General features: G+C 52.0%; 8 protein-coding genes across 8 annotated transcripts; 6 read left to right on the top strand and 2 right to left on the bottom strand.

Annotated features, from left to right (window-relative positions):
• Positions 1–194: 194 nt before the first annotated feature.
• EJ05DRAFT_440493 (P-loop containing nucleoside triphosphate hydrolase protein) lies at positions 195–1,553 on the top strand (the record flags this gene model as incomplete). The annotated part of the gene is made up of 2 exons (XM_033741933.1): positions 195–912; positions 967–1,553. The coding sequence occupies 2 exons, from the start codon at positions 195–197 to the stop codon at positions 1,551–1,553; spliced, it is 1,305 nt and encodes a 434-aa protein (XP_033599528.1).
• A 675-nt stretch (positions 1,554–2,228) lies between these two features.
• On the top strand, positions 2,229–3,897 carry EJ05DRAFT_55177 (uncharacterized protein). Its single transcript, XM_033749743.1, has one exon. The coding sequence runs from the start codon at positions 2,600–2,602 to the stop codon at positions 3,599–3,601; it is 1,002 nt and encodes a 333-aa protein (XP_033599527.1). The 5' UTR covers positions 2,229–2,599; the 3' UTR covers positions 3,602–3,897.
• Positions 3,783–5,346, top strand: EJ05DRAFT_55115 (uncharacterized protein). The gene is made up of 2 exons (XM_033749742.1): positions 3,783–4,212; positions 4,294–5,346. Exons 1-2 carry the CDS (start codon positions 3,928–3,930, stop codon positions 5,182–5,184), a joined length of 1,176 nt encoding a protein of 391 aa, XP_033599526.1. The 5' UTR covers positions 3,783–3,927; the 3' UTR covers positions 5,185–5,346.
• A 646-nt stretch (positions 5,347–5,992) lies between these two features.
• Positions 5,993–7,885, bottom strand: EJ05DRAFT_477301 (uncharacterized protein). Its single transcript, XM_033744222.1, has 2 exons — positions 7,444–7,885; positions 5,993–7,305 (listed from the first exon to the last, which is right to left on the bottom strand). The coding sequence occupies exons 1-2, from the start codon at positions 7,511–7,513 to the stop codon at positions 6,119–6,121; spliced, it is 1,257 nt and encodes a 418-aa protein (XP_033599525.1). The 5' UTR covers positions 7,514–7,885; the 3' UTR covers positions 5,993–6,118.
• A 658-nt stretch (positions 7,886–8,543) lies between these two features.
• Positions 8,544–9,410, top strand: EJ05DRAFT_54947 (prenylated rab acceptor PRA1). Its single transcript, XM_033749741.1, has one exon. It carries the CDS (start codon positions 8,581–8,583, stop codon positions 9,109–9,111), a length of 531 nt encoding a protein of 176 aa, XP_033599524.1. The 5' UTR covers positions 8,544–8,580; the 3' UTR covers positions 9,112–9,410.
• A 1,466-nt stretch (positions 9,411–10,876) lies between these two features.
• EJ05DRAFT_454074 (uncharacterized protein) lies at positions 10,877–12,736 on the bottom strand. The gene has a single exon (XM_033742439.1). It carries the CDS (start codon positions 12,271–12,273, stop codon positions 11,170–11,172), a length of 1,104 nt encoding a protein of 367 aa, XP_033599523.1. The 5' UTR covers positions 12,274–12,736; the 3' UTR covers positions 10,877–11,169.
• Positions 12,737–13,871: 1,135 nt separating this feature from the next.
• EJ05DRAFT_511815 (uncharacterized protein) lies at positions 13,872–15,832 on the top strand. Its single transcript, XM_033748266.1, has 3 exons — positions 13,872–14,167; positions 14,247–14,556; positions 14,609–15,832. The coding sequence occupies exons 1-3, from the start codon at positions 13,968–13,970 to the stop codon at positions 15,341–15,343; spliced, it is 1,245 nt and encodes a 414-aa protein (XP_033599522.1). The 5' UTR covers positions 13,872–13,967; the 3' UTR covers positions 15,344–15,832.
• A 1,829-nt stretch (positions 15,833–17,661) lies between these two features.
• Positions 17,662–20,487, top strand: EJ05DRAFT_501611 (uncharacterized protein; the record flags this gene model as incomplete). The annotated part of the gene is made up of 6 exons (XM_033747138.1): positions 17,662–17,835; positions 17,906–17,991; positions 18,043–18,266; positions 18,320–19,154; positions 19,205–19,540; positions 19,596–20,487. The coding sequence occupies 6 exons, from the start codon at positions 17,662–17,664 to the stop codon at positions 20,485–20,487; spliced, it is 2,547 nt and encodes an 848-aa protein (XP_033599521.1).
• Between the last annotated feature and the right edge of the window lie 148 nt (positions 20,488–20,635).

The following is a 20,635-nucleotide window of genomic DNA, read 5'->3' as shown; positions in this document are numbered from 1 at the left end:
TGATCCTTCTCTTTAGGCTGCAGCTTGATCGTGATTAGACGACAACATAAATGGGTGAGAGTCCCCTAGAGTTCACTCCGTCATCATACTCGCCGGTGCCAAGAACACCATCGGTAAGCCTAAACGCCTTCGTTAGCATCACAGAACTCTGGCATCAGCGCGCATAATACGAATCCAGCAGTCGTCGTTATATAATGTCGACCTCGGAGCCATTCACGATCATCGAGGACGAGGGTTCCCATCAACCGCAAGTATACAAAGAGTTTCAGAAAGGCTGGTCATCGTCATACGCCAGCATTGACGTACAGCTTATAGTCGCTTTGCAACAGAAGCATCCAGATCTCATAGTGACCGCTGTTCCGGGGACTAATGTCAACCTTCTACAATTTGCCGCAGCAGGGTTTGCGACTGCAACCTTGGACTCTGCCGTAGAGCCTGTCGTTCGCTTGAGAGGGTTTGTTCCGCCGCCACCTAGAGGTGACGGTACTGGATATCTAGCCGATGCGAACTTGTTCGCTCGCTACAACTACAGGTGGAATGATGAATATTTTATTCTCTACACGGTTTATACTGATCCGTTGGGGGGCACGACACAATTCATCTTGAAGGAACCCGTGCGCGAAGAGACGGCACAGTCTCATTCGTCGATCACCGATAAACTCATTCGTACCATAGGAGAATGGGTCACAAAGAAGGCCAATGGGATTTGGGTGTATGACGGCTACTGGAGGAAAGATACTAGCCTGTGGGAGCAGGTACAGAAAGCAGATTGGAAAGATGTTATCCTAGATGAAAAGAAGAAGAAGGATCTAAGATCTGTCTCAAAGAAATTCTTCGATAACGAGGATGTGTACAAGCGGTACGGGGTACCTTGGAAACGGGGGCTTATCTTCCACGGCCCAGTGGGAAACGGTAAGCTTCGGACTTCAGAGCCTATCTAGATCAACAGACTGATGCACGATTCAGGCAAGACAATCTCGATCAAAGCAATGATGAAAGAGATGATTGAGAGAGGCGTCGAGGCACTATACGTCAAATCAGCACCTTATACGTACAACATCGGCGACGTCTTCAACATGGTCCGGAAGCTCGCACCATGTCTGCTCGTACTTGAAGACATCGAAACGATCGTCACCGAGCAAACTCGCAGCTATTTCTTCAATGAAGTAGACGGGTTGGAGAGTAATGATGGACTATTGATGGTGGCCAGTACTAATTACTTGGATCGTTTAGATCCTGGACTTTCAAAGCGACCTAGCCGCTTCGACAGGAAATATCTCTTCCCTCTCCCAAACAAGGAGGAGAGGCGTCTGTACTCCCTCTACTGGTACCAGAAGCTCAAGGAGCAGATGGAGTTTCCCAAAAGCCTATGCAGCGCCATTGCTGGGATTACAGCCGGATTCAGCTTCGCGTACTTGAAGGAGGCTTTTGTGACGACTCTTCTAGAGATTGCGAATAAGCACAATGACGATGATTCCAGCATTGTCGATACCGATGATGACATGGAAGACGACCTGGACAGATACGAGTTCTGGCGCGCGTTCAAGCAGTAAGTTCACCCCGTTGATAGCCGGCCGTCCATACTAATCACATGCTTGCAGTACTGTGAAGATTCTGCGCGAGGACATGGGCTCAGATCCGGACCCGGGCACGGATACACCGTTCGTCAAGGTGGATAAGTTACTGAGCGATCAGCAGCGTGCGCAGACCGTTGCATCCCGCAAGGCTCAATCCGCCCAGCCAAGAAGCGCCCTAGACATGCAAGATGAGTCAATTAGCAGTAGAGGATTCGTGTTCCCACCATTAGCCCTACGTGCTGCGAAAGGCCAGAGCCAGGCTGTAGAGTGGGGTCTTTGAGGAGGCTCTGCTCCCTCGGATGCATTTTGGCTAGTGGATGGAGGAAGAAGCCGGAAAGCCACGGGCAACAGACGTTGCGATGTCATGATCAGAAGCTTGGAGCCGATTGGTGTTACAGCCCTGCCACCTCGTTTCAACCCACTGTCAGTTCCGGTGTAAAGTCAAACCTGCCGTGGCTACGTCAACTCGAGATCCATGACCGGTCAGCGTTGGTGTTGGATCATGTAGCCGAGAAAGAGGCCGACGGCGCCGTTCATAATCTGTTGTTAGTTATATGATTTCGTCTTGTCAAGACCGGCCGTCCATCCCACGTTGTTGTCGTTGTATTTTGTCGTTGCGCACGCTGGACTTCGATAAGCCGAGCTGAGCTGTGCTTGTGCGGCCTTTACCGATGCCTTCTTCCCCTCTTAGCACGCCAGATTGCTGCCTATGCCGCCTCACTTGCAAGGTGACACGACCAGTATAAGGGATGAGCTTCTTCTCTTTCTATTTCTCTTCCCAGCTACCGTCTCATTGCACGCATCTCTTACCTTCAACCTCAAATCAACCTACTTTTGTTATTCCTAGTTGCTATTGATCCAATATTAGCTACCTAACCCACGTCTGACGCACCTCTATCCACTTACAAGGATCCCTAACCTTCACGGCCAATCGCTTGAGTTTGTCGCCCCCTCCAACTTAAAACTTAGCCCCATGCACTGTACTCCCCTACTACCTTATAGTAACAGGCCAAAGCTAACCAATGACATGGCAGCTCAACGCCAGTCGCTTTATGGACAGCAGACCGTCCAATCCCGAACTCAACTTCGACGATACCTTCCAGCTTGACGATACGGACTGGCAAGGCCTTGTCGATTTGGACAATGAAGCACACATACACCGCTCTGGCGATGGGAGCTCTGGTCTGTCAGATCATCTCCCTGCTGGTCCTGGTGGTGCGAGCTTTCCTATGAGCTACACCTTCTCTGGTGCTTCGTCGTATGAGGATGTGCCGACTTACTCATGGTCGATGCCTCCTCCGTTAACAAATGCAAGTTCGTTTCAGACGTCGAACCAAGCATCATATCATTCCGCGAATCTGCTCGAGGATGAAAGCGTATTCCCTGGCTACTTCAATGTGAACAGTGCGCCTGGGTCCTTTGATAACAACGAACTGGTCCTGCCGTCTCGTCCCAAGACGCCTGAATTTACACCCGCTGAAAGACATGCAGAATCCACCCCGATCAGCATTCCACGGGCAACGCAGACCAAACAGCGACGTCGTCGAACATCTTTCGGTGCCAGCTCCGCCTCAGCCCAGAAATGGATCCAGTACAAGCCCGACGAGGGCAAGACTGGACGTCTGGTGACCTTTTCTGCAAATAGCCATGGAGTTGTCCGGAAAAATCGTGGCCGCACTGGTGGTCTTTCCCCAATCGCGCGCAAGGAGGCAGCGGCTATGCGTATCATCGGAGCCTGCGACTCATGTCGCCGCCGCAAAGAGAAGGTGGGCTTCCTAACGTCACTCTCCAGCTCATTTGGTCGACTTATCCTTACTTATCTTGTTGTCAGTGCGATCCAGGAACACCATGTAAGAGCTGTGTCGAGCACTTCAAATGCGATCTGCTTCTTCAGCCTTGTAGAGGCAGTTTCCTTGAGGACATCGCTGGCGTCCTGCTTTCTAGTAGGTCTACTCTATTCCATTCGACTCTTTTCCTTCTCTTTATTCAGTCACATTTTCTTTCGAAGAAGTCCAGGACAATAGTCCAGCAACACAGTAGAACCAAGGAACTGCTATAAGTGACGTCAGATGTGCTCTCTGGCGATGCTCTGGTAGAGAGATCTGCTTTAGTCGTAGCTGGACTAATGTCCTGTCGATACATTCGAAGCATTTTCCATCTCCAACCAAACTGGACATGTGCTTCGCTATTCGTATGTTCCAGTGCTTAGTGCTGATCACTCCACTTGCAACTAGATCAATTGACCTGGCACCCCAGCCACCGCAGCCTTGATCAGTTTCTTGGTCCTGGGACCTATGTTGTTGCTCCTAATGTTTACATCTTGCCTCTCAGCCTGGGCTTTGGTCCTTCTATGTATCTCCCGATGAAAGTCGTGTGGCCATTAGAGCTTGACAAGCTAATCCATCGACACATCGTCTACCCTTGGCCTCCAATACCTGGATCAACCTCTGCGAATGGTACAGAGTTGTACCATGCAGTTCTTCCTGTCGTACTAGCCTCAACAGATGGGGCTCAGTGGCAGTTAGATGCACACCTTACACTGCTCGTCAACGAGCATTTCCAGTCATTTCCTCTATATCAGAGCCCCCTGAAGGTGCTGAGCAATATCTACCACTTTTATGTGCAAATAGGCAGAGTCAGTTCCATATTTTTCTCTCTCTCTCTCTCTCTCTCTCTCTCTCTCTCTCGCAAGATGGTATACTCATATGTGCAACAGCCTGTCATCCTATTAGTTGCTCTCAAGTTCCTTGTGCTCACACACATGGCTGACGGCGCCGTTATCCCGGTCTCAGACCAGAATGTCCGTAGCATCATTCGTGGTACCTTACACTCTGTTGACTCCAGCCTCGCGGCTTGTCCAACTCCTTGCTTCGTCCGTGGCCAGCTTGGTGCCGAAGTCCCAGTCCTTGCCTCCAAACTTCTTCGAAACCTGCTCACCCGTCTCGAGCGTATTGCACTCAGCCGTCAATGCAACCAATGGCCCGTCGTCCTGGCATCGATGGCAGTGCTCTTGATGGCCATGGAAAGCATCCACTACAAGGCTGCAAAGGAGGAGTATCACGCTCACATGAAAGACCGGAAGAACATCGACCCAATGCCTGCCATGCGACGTAACTTCTCCACCACATCTAACATCTCCACATCCTCGACCTCCTCCTCCTCCTTCTCCACAACTGGTCTATCAACACCCCACAGCAGCGTCGTCGACATCAACGACGGCGCCATCAACGCCATCCTGCGCTTCTACCGCAACTGCTTCGGCGGCTGCCACGAGAAACTCGCCTTGCCTGCCCAGCCCGTACACCCAGCCCCCCTCGTCCCAACAATCTCGTCTTTCCATTCCCTCCGCCCTACTCACCACCAACACACCTACTCGTTTGGTGACCTAGTGCAGGGAGCCGCCCATGCCCCTGCCCCTATCGCGCTGTCCGCAGCGTCCGCACCACAGGCCAGAGTCGACGACAGCGCTACTGCCGAGGCCAGCTTCGTGAGTGGTGTGCGCAGCGCCCTCGCTGACGCGCGAGAGTATCTCGGCGAGCGGAAGACGGAGAAAGGGACTGACATGACTGGGTTTTTCGACCGCTTGCTCGCGAGACTTTTCGTCTGAGGACGTTGCCTCTTACCCCTTTTCCACCTTTACTCTTTTCCGCAATCAAGTCTGTTGTTACTAGCTTTCTGAACAGGGTTCGGCAGTGCTTTTTCTTTTTTCTCGGCGTGTGCGGTTGTGCTGTCTTACTCGTTCTCTCCCCCGTTACCCCCTTTTTCTTTGGTTTTGGGTCTGCTTTGGTTGTTTATTTCGTTCTTACCTCGCAGCGTCTACCTTACCTTATCAGGGGCAGGCGTTCCGCGCAGACTGTGAGTCACTTAGGCCGCGTTGTTGGCTGTGTAGGATATGGATGGGCTCTGTCTGGCCGCGTGTATCGCATCACCATGGTCAGTTTCCTCATGAAACCTGTACTTTCAAGCGGTTTTCTGTTGTTTTGCTGGTTTGATACCTTTTTTTGCCTGCCCTTGTTCGGTGTTGTCGTTGTTGTCTTTATTTATCGTCGTTTGCGTCATGTCTTTCTTCTATGCTTGCTTGCTTGTTTGCTCGTTTATTTATCTATCATGCAAGATCCAACGGGACTGTGTGGATCTTCTCTTTTCTTGTGCTTTGGAATTTTCATTCGTTGTTATGCTTACTTTTGATACTTGAAGAGTCTTGGTTTAGATTATGATTCCAGATTCAGCGCTCTTGCTTGTGTCGTTGTTGTTGTTGTTGTTGTTGTACTACTTGATTGATTGATGATGACGAGGATGAGGATGATGATGATGGATGGCGGATGGCTAGAATTCTTCTTAGCGAGCGGAAGGATGGGATTATTGATGTACTTTGACGGGTGAAACGATAACGGAGATCACGCACACAGGACCTGTCTGTAGCAATACATACAATTGGCAAGTTCTATGTATACACACTATGGGTGAAACTGTACATGGGCGAAAACAAAAACACTTTTTTGTGACACATACAAAGACTCTACTGAGCCTTCGCACGCGCGCTATTTCCTGTGCGCGCGGTTCTTTACATTGCGCTTCCTGGCCTCGCTGTTCGGGTTTGCGGCCATGGCGCCCTTCAGCTTCTCGACCGCTTCGTCCTCGCTCGTCGTCGGAGTCAAGACAGTCGGCTCATCAACGGGCGAGTCGGGCTCAGCGTCGCTGCTAGTGAAGAATTTCCCTACAGACTTCCGCCACGCCCATTTCGGCGCCTGGAATACGAGCGTGTCGTAGATGGACGGACGTGGGATCTCCTCGGGGTCGAGCAGATACTCGTGCGTCTGGCCGTCCTCGGTCGTTTCCTCGAGATAGACGTTGCCGACAGAGTCGACGACGAGAGTCTTGCCGTTCTCGGCGCGCACGCGCTTCTTCGCGCCAACCGGACCTGACGTGAGTGTTGCATCGACGGGCGCAGACACGGGCGTGGACACGCCCGACCCGCGCGGTGTGCTCGATCCATTGCCGCTCTTCTTGCCGCCGGGCTTCTTGCTTGCTTTCTTGTCCTCCTTTTCCTGCTGTCTCTTTTGTCGACGGTTTAGCAGCTGCATGCCGTCTGCCTCCTCGCTCTGCTGTGGCTGCGCTGGTGGTGGTGCAGCGACCGTCTCGCCAATGTTGTCCAGCCCCTGGATTCCCGTCTCGTCACCCCACGCCGTACGTCTCGCGTGTCGGACATAGCGCTCCACAAATTCGCGGTGCTGCTTCCAGCTCAGTAACATGGCACCATAATGCGCGAAACCGCCGCCGACAATGAACAGTCCGAACAAGACACTGCCCAGCCCGGGCCGGAAGCGTGCGTAGTAGTACCCGGTGCCGCGCCATGTCGGGAAGCCATTGCGGAGAAAATGGTCGTAGCGATCGCGACCAGGGCCACGCAGCACGCCAGCGACAAGACCAAGACGGGCGAAGCGCTCAGAGGCTTCGACACGGTATTTCTCGAGTTCCTTCTTGGAGGGTCCCTTCGAAACCTTGACGCCAGGCTTGGTGCCTTTCTGGGACTTTTTGTGCTTCAGCGCGTATTCAGCTTCCCAGCTACGTACAGCTTTGTCCGGGTGTAGTGAGCGCGACTTCTTGCGGTAGGCTTTGTTGAGCTCGTCCTGGGTTGCGGAGGGCGAGACGCCAATGAAGGAGTAGAAGGTCGTGTTTGCGCCTTCGTGGGCAGTGACTTCGTCGTGGAGGCGGAAGATCTCATGGTCTGGAAGACAGTGTCAGTATTTTGTTGCAGCTTAGACGAGATGGTTTGAAGCAATTGCGATTCGAGAAATTTTGGCAAGATACACAGGGACTCTTGAACTCCAGTGCATCGCGATTGAGATGAATTAGGTTGACTGACCTTCCTTGCTCCAAGCAGCGACGAGCGCCGCAAGGGCTACCAACAGCAGTGGCAGCAATGAGGACCTCATCGTTGAGAGGATGAGTGGCTGTCGAGAGAAAATAGAAGACACGATTCACGAGCCGAGTGGAAAAGTGGACATGGCTCTAGGCTTTGTGCTTGTGAAGTTTTGGCGAGCAGAAGCCGGGGCCCGGGCGGTGGCAGGCTGCGCTAAAACCCCTAGGACTTCCAGGACCATCCCCAGACGATGCCGAACGTGGCCCAATCAGGCGCACAGTATGCAGAAGTCAACTTTTGGTACACATAGAGTGATAAAAAGGCCGCCGCGCCCCCAGAACGTAGACGTCTACCGCCAACTTCACCTCTCCTCCTCACCGTCCTTTGTTTTACTCGGTTGCAGCTCAAAGTACACTGCATTGAGCGTGTTTACCGCCGTTTCGGACCTCCGGCGCCGCTGCGGTGCATAGGCAGGACACTGCAATGGTCAGCCATATCTGAGGACAACACACCGACAGCTCCAAGGTACGTGGTATGTGTGTTGTTGCATCACTGTCTCTTCAAACTTTGATACTTGTACCCTGCACTGAATTACACTCTACAACTGAGCAGATCCTGAATGAAGCCTGCTGTCTGTTCTGTCTGTCACGCCGTGGAAAGCATTTCGTGTGTTTTCGTGTTCCTGCTGGTGCTTACAATTACACCCCGAAACGGCCTAGCACGGTGAGGAGATTATCGCCCTCAGGCTTCAAGGCTGTCAGGCTGTCAGGCTGTCAGGCCAGGTGTCTGATGGCTCAGGAGATCCGCGTCCTTCCTCACTAAAGCTTAAAACAACTTTTCCACGCCGTTAACTTCGCACCGTCGCCTGTTCTAATTTTGTACTTGTCGCTACCCCTATCAATTCCCATCTTCACTTCTTTCATCTTCACTGCACCATCATCGCCGTCGCCTGTCGCTCGTTGTTCACCTGCGTCGACACTGCTCTGTCTTCGCGCGTTTGTCGTTCTTGTAATCCTCTTTGAGACGTATGTGCCTTTTTCAGCCTCCATCTCGTCTCATGCTTGAGACATTGCGCGATGGTCACTACCGAGAACCTCTGCTAATAATACCAAAGTTATTAGATTTTAATCCTCTTTCACGATGTCGCGCATCAACATCCCTCTCGACGCCATCACATCGCGTCTGAACCTCTCCGGTCGCTTCGATGGCATTCGCACCCAGTCCTTGGGGAGCCGGTTCTCCAACCTCAAGCCCATTGGCGAATTTCTCGATGTGAAGCGTGTTTCGAAGCCTCAAAATTTCGGCGAAGTCCAAAGCAGAGTCAATTACAACTTGGGATACTTCTCTAGCAACTACGCCGTTGTCTTTGTCATGCTCTCGATCTACAGCCTTCTAACGAACCTCAAACTCCTATTCCTCATCTTCCTTGTGGTTGGTGGAATGTACGGAATTGGCAAGCTCCAAGGCCAAGACCTCGATGTCGGCTTCGTGCGTGCTACGACTTCGCAGCTCTACACCGTACTCATCTGCATTTCCGTCCCACTTGCATTTATTTCTTCGCCCTTAGCAACTGTCCTCTGGCTCATCGGAGCTAGCGGTGTCAGCATTCTGGGTCACGCTGCCTTTATGGATAAACCCATCGAGTCAGCTTTTTCAGAGGAGGCGGTCTAGGTGGTCGGCCGCGAACTCCTTATGCTTTGCCCCCTTCCGGGGGAAGACCACCAGATGGAGGTCTTGGTCGGAGACGAAGGGCATGGGAGAGACCTCCAAACGACGTATATAGATTTCAAGAGTTGGACAGTGAGTCCGAAGGCGTTTTATTGGATCCAGTGTTACAAAAGGGGCGTTATTCTTCAGATCACTTGTATTTTGATGGATATGATTTAGCGAGTTCAAGACAAGACGAAGGGCCTGCGTATGGAGAGAACTTTGAGTCTTCGGAGGAGGACTACGACGATTACGCAGACCAACCAGGTGTCGTACTTCAATTGAACCCTGCAGAAGACGACGAAATTATTTACCAACGAGCCATCGAGCGGATACGGAAAGCAACAGCGAAGGGTAGAGCTGGTGTGAAGCTCACGCACGAAGAGTTGGCTGCGCTTGAGGGCCGGCGAACAATACAAGCCGATGCCCCCTACCAACGACCACCGATCAAGCAAACTAAGCCATCCGTTGCCACAGGGAGTCTGCGATCAAAGAAAACTTCCTCTCGCGCCTCTATCTTCAGCGCTTCGCCAGCTAGACCAAAATCGAAGGCAACAAGCCGAATGTCATCCTACGATGATATGCCGCAAGCTCCTGGGCCGGGTTTCGTGGTTCCAGGGCCGAATGGTAATCAAATCTACCCTATCAGCTACGGTATGGCGCAGGCATCACCAGGTCCTGTTCGCAAGCGCTCCGAATCGCACTCTAGACCCAATTCGCGCTCTGCTAGCAGCAATACTCGCAACACTACTCCTCCGCAGTCATACGATGTGCCAGGAAGTTACTATTCATCTCCTATACGTCCTGGCTCGCGGCAGTCTATACCTTCCGCTGAGGACTTTGACTATATGCACCGTTCTCGCTCGTCATCAAACTCATATGCTCAGCAACAGCCACAAGCTCAACAGTACGATCCGTTTACCCATCAGAACCCTGCGCTGCAGCCGCAGGCGCCATATCCGACAGGAAACGGCAGTCGACGCGTAGTTTCTGGATCGTCCGACGTCGCCTACGCGCCTATCACAAGGCGCGTGCCCGTCGGCGGTGCTAGACTCCCCGCATCGAACTCTGATCCCGCGCTTCCGGGCTCAACGTACAGACATAGTTCGCTTGGCCACGAGATATCTGATGAGAGCAGGACACCGAGTCCCGAAGAAGGGGTAAGATTGGTCGAGGTTGTGCCAAATGAAAACGACGCTGCTGGCTACACTGTTCGAAGAGGTAGTGGCAATGCCGATGCTGGGAAGAAGTCAAATGGCAAGGCGCGTCGTCGAAGCAAGCGTTAAATATGGGGTTTGAGAGTCTCTCGTCTTTGTTTTTGGTACACGCTTCAGTAATTCTCATCATAATCAGGTTGTGTCTTGTGTGACTTGCTCAAAGTGTATTCGTGTATCGTTCCGGGTGCGTGCTCCACGTGATGGGACCGCTCCTGCCAAACTTTCGTCCAGTGATGCTGCTGTCCTTCCACTCTTAACCCACATGGTTCTGAACCGCCATTGCATGATTCCTACTAGCAATGCCTGCCGTGAACTGCTCATAGTAGTCGTTCAGGTAGCAATCTGGAGCTTCCCACTCCTGTCTCCACTCAGTGCTACTTACCGGCCCTCGGGAGCACACCAGAGAACCTCTCAGGGCATGTTATACTGATTGGTGTATATCAGGGGCTAGAGGTCTTGCTCTGAGTTGTTCCGAACTAGGAAAAGCGTAGGATCATACGAGGAGAGTGCATAGGTCGCATGCGCTGCTGCATGTCTTCCAAGATTGGGGCCACAAACTTATACACGTGATGTCTATTTATGTCTATGCGTAATGTAGTTCTTGCACTTTTGGTTCATGAGAATTTCATCTGAGTGAGATTCTGAGGTTATTTGTGTTTCTTGGGAAGGTTGTCTGTTTTGGGGTTTGAGTGATTGTGTGTTTGCGTGTGATGTTATGTGTTATGAATAAGGTGAAGTTAGAGTGCAGACTGGTCTCTGGGGCGTTGAGTGGTAGAACATATTGTCTGGCTGTATTTAATACGATCTAGCTCGCCGAGACCGGATTATTCATAATGTTCAGCGGCGACTCGCCCTCAGACCATCTCTTCACCTCCTGAGCCTGTTCTTTGTACCACCACCGCATAGTCACTTCATTGACATAGCCCATATGCGGGCTCAACACAACCATACTATGCCCATCTTCTCCCCACCTCGTTGTCCGCCACAGACTATCTTCCGGCAAAGGCTCCTTCCAGAAGACGTCAAGAGCAGCTCCTGCGATCCGCCCCTTTTCCAGCACATGTAGCAGAGCATCTTCCTCGATCAACCCCGCTCTCGCAGTATTGACGAGCAAAGCACTTGGTTTGAGCAGAGCGAGATCCTCCGCCTTCAGCGTGCCGCGCGAGCGATCCGAAAGCACGAGATGGAGACTGACAACGTCCGCCGTCCGGAGAAGCTCCTGTTTTGCAACGGCCGTGAAGCTCCCGGCGGGGAGTCCCGCGCCGGCCGCTGCGTCGTCGGCCTTGCTCTGGTCGAGATTGCTGCTCCAGCAGATGACCTTCATGCCGAATGCTTGCACGCAGATGCGCGCGAGGTTGGTGCCCAGCTTGCCGAGTCCGATGACGCCTAGGGTCTTGCCGTACAGGGGGATGCTGAAGCCGCTTTGCCATGCATCTGGTGTGCTTGGATTCGTGATCTGTCGATGGTCGTGCGGGATGCGGGAGGTTAGGCTGAGAAGGAGAGATATTGCCTGTTGGGTTGTGGTGTCGTGTGTGGAGGGTGGGAGGCGGAAGTCCAGGCTGTCGGCTGGGGGTTTCGCTTGCGTGCCCGCGACCAGGATACCGCGTTGTCTGGCGGTTTCGAGATCAAGGGAGGCATTCCTCATTCCTGTCGTAAGGAGTAGCTTGAGGTTGGGAAGGGAAGTTAGGAGCTCTGCCGGGAAGGGCGTTCGCTCGCGCATTGTGCTAATGACATTGAATGGTTCGAGCTGGGCTGTCAGTGCAGCGAGGCCGTCTGGTGTCTTTGGATCTAGTGTTTTGGGAAAGGAATGGTAGCTCTCCAGGTTGAGGCCTGCAGAACGGAAGTGCTTTTCTGCCAGCTCTGCATAATCGTCAAGGACGGCAAGGCGAATGTGGGCGACAGAGGCCATGGTGTGGGAAGCACAGTGACACAGTGGCTAACAGATAGATGGCGTGAGAAGACAGATCTAGGAAATACTTGTTTCGCGGATATGAAGCTAGACGGATATACAGGTGGACAGTTACGCGCTGACAAATGAAAGCTATGGGTCGGATGAGGTGACTCAGTGGTACTCGGCCGGCTTGAGATTCGGCATATAAGTAAACTCACCACAGATAGAATGAAGACTGCTAGCTCTTGACAAGCAGATATAAAGCACTCTCCTGAAGTATGAATAGATCACACACTAGGTGAACATGGGTTTCCTGCAATATGGGCATGTCGGGCATGGCTGAGCTATCGTCGTCTCTGGGTCCGCTATGCTTAGAGATAGATGTATTTATTCCATGTAGAAGATAATCACGCAGTTGACCTTGGGATGCGAAAAATATATTCCAGAAGAGAATTAGTAATGCTTTTTCTCATTCCTTGCTGTCGTCCCTTTTATGATGATTATATTCATGCTGATGGTAACCGTGCACACTTCAGCATGGACTTATCGTCATCCTTGTCGTTACCGTGAGCGGCCCCTTATCGATTGCAGGGATGAGGGAAAGGGGCACGGTACGCACCACCAACTAAGGTTCAAAGCGTGAGATCTTAAAAGTGGAGAGAACTGGGGAAACAACCTCTTCCTTCGACCCCTTTCGGTACTACAGTATATCATCATTCATCGCATCTTCACCTTCTCCCTTCTCTCGCACGCCATCCCGCCCTCACCGCCGTAATGCAGACGTGTTCCACCGTGGTTGAGTGTGCATCCCCTCACGTTTCGCCCCTGGCCTACCCGGTTGTTGGGCTGCTGGCAGGGAGAAGATCGTCGGCTGTGCCCTTGCGTGGCGTAGAACCTTCGCTAGGCCGCCACCGTCCTGTTTGGTTGGCTGCCCCTGATACAGTCAGACATACCTTCACCTGTACCACAGCCACATCTCCTCCCAAGGGCTCATTCATCAAATCAAACAAACCTTTTACCCTGCCCAGGAATGCTGGATACATACTCTTCTCCTCCTCCGAACCCTCTCCCCTGTTCCGGAGAGAGTCGTAGCTAAGGAAAAGGAAGGTGATTGTTTCAAATTGACCATCGTTCCTCGGCCTGTTCTCTCCATACAGCTAGCTCTGTTGTACCTAAACTGACAACATTCGCCTTCTTTTCATCAAAATAAGACTCTACTTCGCAGCCTTGGAGATAACACCAGGCGTAACTGGTGAAACACGAACCCAAAAGGATCACAAATGCGCTTCTAGAGTGGGAGTGTTGAGGCACACAAGATGCACACCAAGGTACAGCTTCGATTTCATGGTTGGTCAGGTCGACGGGTAGGGCTTGTTCAGCTGCAGCGCCCTGTCAGGTAGCGACCTGGACGTTTCATGTTGTGTTCGTGATGCAGCAAACTGCCTTTCTGGTCGCTGATTGGGCTACCGAGTCAGCTCGTGTTTACGGGGGCACGGCTAGATCGTTCTCGGCGTTCGAAGATGGACAGCCCGTGCGCGCTGCAGTGTGTGGAGGTCCGTCATATTGACTTGCTCTTAAATACTGCCCTTCCTCTCTCACACTCACTCTTTTTTCTGTGGGAACACAGCAGCTCAGCTTCCATTCTTTGCTTTCGTCTTTTCTTTCAATTCTCTCATTCATTTATACCGCTAGCCGGTTCCACTACCATCATCATGGTCTACACTCCTTTCATACTGGCCGCAAGCGGTCTTGTCACTCTCTCTTCTGCTGCTCCTCTGCTGTTTAGCTCTCTAGCACCGCGTGCTAAACTCGTGTCGCGTGATGCGAACTCTTATACAACCTTTGGTGGAAATGGTAGCCCTCTCCAGGGCTGGCCTGCTGAAAATGAATGGGTTTCTAGCTATGACGACATGTAAGTTGAAGCTGACAGCGTTTGCACGATAGCAAACACAGCGGGAGTCGATATCCTGGTCATAGGCTAATCTGCTTAGGTTCTCTGATAACAAGGATATCCTGTCCAAATCTTGCACCCAATGGAACGTTGAGAACAACAGCGACGAGGAGATTAAGGCTCTGAAGAAGAGCATATCAACCGTGGCTGGCGAAACTGATCTGGATCCTCGTTTCATCTTCTCCATTGTCATGCAAGAAAGCAATGGTTGCGTACGAGCCCCAACAACAGACAACGGAGTCATCAACCCCGGCTTGATGCAATCTCACAATGGCAAAGGTTCCTGTAATGGCGCAAATGGTGTGCTGAACCCATGCCCAGATGAAATCATCACACAGATGATTCGTGATGTAAGGTTCCCCCTGAGAATTGCCTGCTCGACCGAATGCTGACACGATATAGGGGGCTGCTGGTACTGCAGATGGCGACGGTCTCAAGCAACTCGTTGAGATGTCAGGAGGTTCTGACGTTAGCAAGTACTACAAGGCAGCCAGAATGTACAACAGTGGAAGCATTGCATCCTCCGGAAATCTCGGGCAAGGAATCGCTACTCATTGTTACGCTTCGGACATCGCCAACCGCCTCCTTGGGTGGTGTGCCGACGCTTCAAAGTGTGACGCTGGCCTCGTGGGCACTTTGACTGCTAGCGAAGGCAGCTATGGCCAAGTTGATAGCAACTATGCACAGAAAGAGAGCGTCGATACTACCCCAGAATCAGCACCTACTTCAGCTCCTGCCGTGGCTGAGACTTCATCCCTCACACCTACACCTACACCCACACCGACTCCTATTTCTTCTCCACCAGCCTCTGTCACTGTAGACCCTCCTCAGTCACCAGCGACTGTCACTACCACACCATCTACTGGAGAGGACGACCACGACGCTACTGATATTGAACAACACCAAGTTACCACCATCGTAGACGTGAGTGGTGGGGAAACCACACCATCAAACAAATACCCGGAAGCAGTCGACAATTGTTCGCTGTATCACACTATCACCGATGGCGAATACTGCGACAAAGTCACCGAGCAGTTCTCTATCTCATTGACCCAGCTGATCAGCTGGAACAAAGGGCTTACGGCCGACTGCAAGAACTTGTGGCTGGGCTACAGTTACTGCGTCAAGTCCACGTAACACACAAGAAACTAGCAAGTTTTCCTTGTAAAGTCGTAAGATGTCCTGAACATTGAACGATACATCATACATTTCTTCAGAGCAGAGCTCATTTTCAGTCAGCCACAAGGCTTTTCTTTCGCAATGTGCAAATGAAGCTGCCATTGCAAATTCGTTTGCATTCAAAAGTATTACACTTGAACAGACAAGCCTGAACTTTGGTTGATTTTCCTTTACGTTAACGACGATATCCAATCATGAGCCTAGCATAGCGGGCGGCATTCAACACTCGTTTGAACATACATTGGGCGCTCACGGCTCTTCGTGAGCGTCCTCCATTCATGTACATATTTCATAGAAATACCTGACAGGGGTGCCTTGTCTAAGCAATTGGGCTATGTGCAACACAACATAGCAGTCATACCAGTCCCTTTCCCTGCTCCTTTGTCAAATGATCATAGGTGGTCCACGTAACTTTCTGAATTCATAAGCAGGTCGATTCTGAGTCATAGTATAGTTATCAGTGTGGCAAAGATACGACAAGCCATTAGGGTGGACACGACGCCAAAACGCCACAGCAAGATGAGTACAGGATCGACAGGTGGAGCACCGGACGGTTGAACCATGCAATACCGAGTGGCGATGATTGTGGTTCCTGTGGTACAATACAGCACCAACGCATCAGCATCAGCGTCGCGTAAGACTCTATGCCCATGCCCATGCCCGTGCGCATGCCTTATACTTCGTCGCCTTTGAACGGACGAAGTCGAGTGTAGATACATGGCTATTGAGATGTCGACAGAGATGAGGAGCATATTATCACATCGGAGAAGGGAAGGAAATGGCGACCAACCTTTTCGATCATATCCAACGATTTTGTGATGACAGACGATTGATGTGAATACTGCGGGCGCATTCCGAAGCCGAAAAGTCGGAAGCACCCCGGCAGCGGCCCACTCGGGTTGGACGTCAAACCTCACTGCGCATCCACCCTCGACGTAAGCGCAGACATTCTCTCCACCCAGGCATTCTCATTCCTCCTGCCACTCCTACTCGCACTCGCACTGGCACTCCAATCCCGTCTGTCCATCGAAGCCATGAGCTCAGATAAGGTATGGGATGGTTCAGACAGCCCAGCATATTGCAACAAGTCCTGGCTAACGAGGCAGTGTTGTAGTCGCAATTGCCGTTGCCAGCAGCGCCCAGGGCCCAAAGCAGAGGCAGAAGTGGATGTGGCTCTGGCGCTGCCGATCTCCCAGGGCCGTGCCCGCAAGTCTAGTGATATCTACGTCGAGGGTACGGGAACACGACAAAAGTCATGCTTCGGATCCATCTCCGAGACGACATTTGCCTCTCTGACCGGGCACAGAAATGGCTGAATGCCATGTCGGGGGCATGCAAGCATGCAAACCCCATGGCCAGCCTGCAGATCAGAGCCAGAAGACGGATATACAAACCTTGGCCAGGTGAAAGGTGATGGCGAAATAGCATCAGGAACAGGAATTGTGGCCCATATGGATCTCCCGTCGCATCTAGCTCACGCGGTGGCGAATCCGAATAGTCCAACTCAAGACCAAACCCCAACTACTGTATCTGCCCCCGTCTTCACACGCCTCATCCATCCTCAGCACAGTCGTCGCACTTTCTTCCCACAGTCTCGGTCTCGGTCTCGCGCAAGTGTGCCTCTCTCTACCTTTTTTACTCTCTTCAATTCCAATTGCGCGATAGACCTGCTGTCAACCTGTCTTTCTCCATCAGACTTCTCTTCTCTCGCCAGTTTGCTTCTTTCACTCAACTCGTTGAATTATTCAAGTTGACGCGACCGATATAAAAACCGATATTCTTACCGTGGTGTGGCTAGTGGAATTGGAGGAGATTCGCATTTCGCCACCACAAGCGACCGAGGTCTAACTGACTGCTTGTTGCCTCAGGTTGTTGAGTGAGGGTTGTGAGGTGCTGCTGGCTTAAGGCTCCGATAGGCACTAAATACTAAATACCAGCTACAGTAGGCTGCTATCACCGCCACCTTCAGCTGCCTCTGCCTCTGCCTCTCCCCCCGCCAAAGCTCCCCCCGACATTGGAAGCAGACGGGCGGCGCTTACTGCCTAACTGCCTAACTGCCACCCGACTTCCACTGCTAAGGTACCACCACTAATACCGCCCACCCACCACCACCTCTAGACCCCGCTAACGTTCGCGAGTTCTAGCCTGAGGATCCAAGAAAACGCGAATTTGAATCTGGACATGGGTTTCTTCTAAATTGCATCTTCTGAATTGCATCGCACTGCCACTGCACCCTTCTCCGCCACACGTTGTTCTTCTACCATTGCAAGGTCGCCATGAGTAGACCTCCTCTACCCACCTTTATCAATACTCCTTCAAACACTTTCGCCGACCAGGACCAATCACAGCCCCCGCCAGGGTCTGGTGCCGGCCCAAACAAGCCTTCCTACGCAAAACGTGGGAAAATCACCATCGTCGCTTGCGTGCCCTGCCGCAGGCGCAAAACAAAGGTAGGTCTTCTGTCTTGTATGCTTTCCCTTGTTTAGCTGTTGGCTTGTTCTGACACAATTACCGCTACAGTGCGATGGACGCCGCCCTGCATGCTCGCAATGCATTGCTCGAGGGGGAGGACCTTGCCTATATGATATGGACGACAACCAGCGGAAGTAAGGGTGAGTGAGAGCGTGGTAGAGCGCAGATGTGCTGACTGTTCGAAGACTTACCTTCCTTCGCGAAAGCCTCGAATCTGTCACCGAGGAGAAAAACGTGCTCGAGTCTCTCATCGTCACCCTACAGTCCGCACCCGAAGAACAGCTTTCTCACACTCTACGCCGACTACGATCACCTGGCGGAGATGCCAATGCAATTGCGCGTGAGACCCATGCCGCACGCACGGCCGCCGCTCAAGCATCGCCTGCAGAGTCGGTCTCACATTCCGAAGGTGCGTCATTAAGGGCTTATACTCCTGTCAGCTGCTGATATATCCATCTATAGCAAGTTCTGCGCAGGAAAGACCGCGACAAGTATCGAGACTGGAGCAACTTGAACTGTTCGTCAAGACCATCACGCATGCAAACTCGACTGAGCTCGAAGAAATCCAACGACGCTTACGAAGGAAGGAAGATGTACCGGTGATATTGGGAGATATAGCGCATAAAAACCTACTCCATCCGTTGCGTCCGCAACGTGGTGACAATGTGACACCTGGATTGGAGGCAGACTATTCTGCTCGTGCCAGCACGTTTGGACTGGTCAAAGGCGCTGCCTACCAGGAGAGCGCAGCTCCGCAGGCGCAGACACCTCTTGGCCAAAGTGCCAGATGGACCACTGTCACAGACGACTTGGAATATGTCAACCATCTTCTGGATGTCTACTTCGCATGGCAGCACTCGTTCTTCCAGAGCTTCCCAGAAAACCTATTTCGCCGTGACATGGCCTCTGGTGAGACAAAGTTTTGTTCATCGACGCTTGTGAATGCGATATGTGCAGCAGGATGTCTGTTGTCGTCAAGAACAAGAGCTAGACGAGATCCTGAGGATGCTAGATCTGCGGGTCTCGATTTCTATGAAGAGGCAGTACGATTACTGAACTCAGATAACTGTGCTTCTAGCATACCGACTACTGCAGCGCTATTTCTCCTCTGTCATGTCGAAGGGAACAGGGGCCGCCTAAGCTCCCTGTGGATGTATAGCGGTAAAAGCTCACGTATGGCACTTGACTTGAACTTGCATCTTCGCATAGAAGTGAGGGAGAATGAAATGGACGACGAGACTCAACGACAAGAATTCGCCAGGCGCCACGCCTTCTGGGGTTGCTTCATCTCCGACCAGTAAGTGAGACCAGGCCCGCACACGCGACCTTGAGCTGACATGCCAAAAGGGTAACAAGTTTCACCCTTGGCCGAGTCCCACAGATCCCTACCAGTGCTGTGACTATAGAACTACCACCAGTCGACGATGATCTGGACAAGCAACCCTGGAATGCCTACGATACACCTGGACCTGACAAACCTGGCGCAAGATCCACAACGTTCAATCAGTGTGCTGCTCTTTCCAAAATAGTCAACTCAACACTCTGCATGTTTTTTGCACCAACCCGAGTCCTGAGTGGGAGTCTTCTCTTGGATGAATACACGAAATACGTGAATTGGTCTCGGCGCCTCCCTGATATCATCTCTTCTATTGACGACGCACCGCCTCATGTATTATGCTTGCAGTAAGTTACTATTCGAAGAGACGTCATCGACTCCTCATTATTGACTTTCTCACAGCATGTACTATCACGCCGCAGTGCTCCTATTATTTCGCCCGTTCCTGAAAGCAACCTTTACCGAATCAAATTTGTCTCCACGAGATGTCTGTCGTCGCTCGGCAAACTACATATCAGATATTTTTGCACAGCACCGGCGCATGTACGGTCTCAGTGGACTGTACACATTTCAAGTGCATTGCCTGCTCACTGCATGCACCATACACATTATCAATATACCAGCAATTGCTTCCTCAACATACCTTACTGCCGCTTGCAACTCGTTCCAAGATCTTGTTACCCGTAACGAGTGGGCCGTCGGCTCTCTCAACATCATTCGGGGTCTCGTGCAGAAATGGAATATCGTCCTTCCCATCGAGGCCGAGAATGCACTGTACAGAAATGATACACAAATGAGCCACTTCGACTTCACAGCCGACCCACAACGCGCCGTCGAGGCGCTCGTTCCCGAGCCCGACAGAACTGCACCCACAGGCGAGCCAGGAACCCGCTGCACGCCCACCTCTCACGACTCAACCTCGCCGCCCTCCACCGTCGACATATCTAGCACGTCGTCGAAACGCCCCGGCGCGCCACATTTCTCCATGCCCTCGACTGGCCTCTACCACCAAAAGCGCCAGCGCATGAGCCAGTCGCAAACTAGGCTGATTGGCGAGAACTATCTCTTTGCGCCGTTTCCAAACCAGCCAGCGCCGCTGCTTGGACCCATACACACGTCCGAAGGCGTGCAGGAGGAGGGCACGGACGGCGAGGAAGGTGAAAGCTTGGTAGAGAGGGTTTCTAGAGGGTTTGATGGGCTGAGCTTCGATAGCGAGGATGGCATGTTCGATTCGTACCTGGGGTGGGATTCGGGCGGCACGGTGGGCGGCCAGAGATATGGCAGGGGCATGTAGTAGCAGGCAGATAGCAGCGGGCCCCCCCTACCCCCCCTCTCCCCCTTTTTAGCTGGGAATTTTTAGTTATGACGCGATGTGATATGATGACGGGACTGCTTTGACTTTGATGGATTGCATCTCGGAGTGCGTAATTTTTTTACATGGA

This window comes from Pseudovirgaria hyperparasitica (assembly GCF_010093815.1).
Source record: "Pseudovirgaria hyperparasitica strain CBS 121739 unplaced genomic scaffold EJ05scaffold_10, whole genome shotgun sequence".
Taxonomy (NCBI): domain Eukaryota; kingdom Fungi; phylum Ascomycota; class Dothideomycetes; order Acrospermales; family Acrospermaceae; genus Pseudovirgaria; species Pseudovirgaria hyperparasitica.
This window is presented reverse-complemented; position numbering and strand designations above follow the sequence as displayed.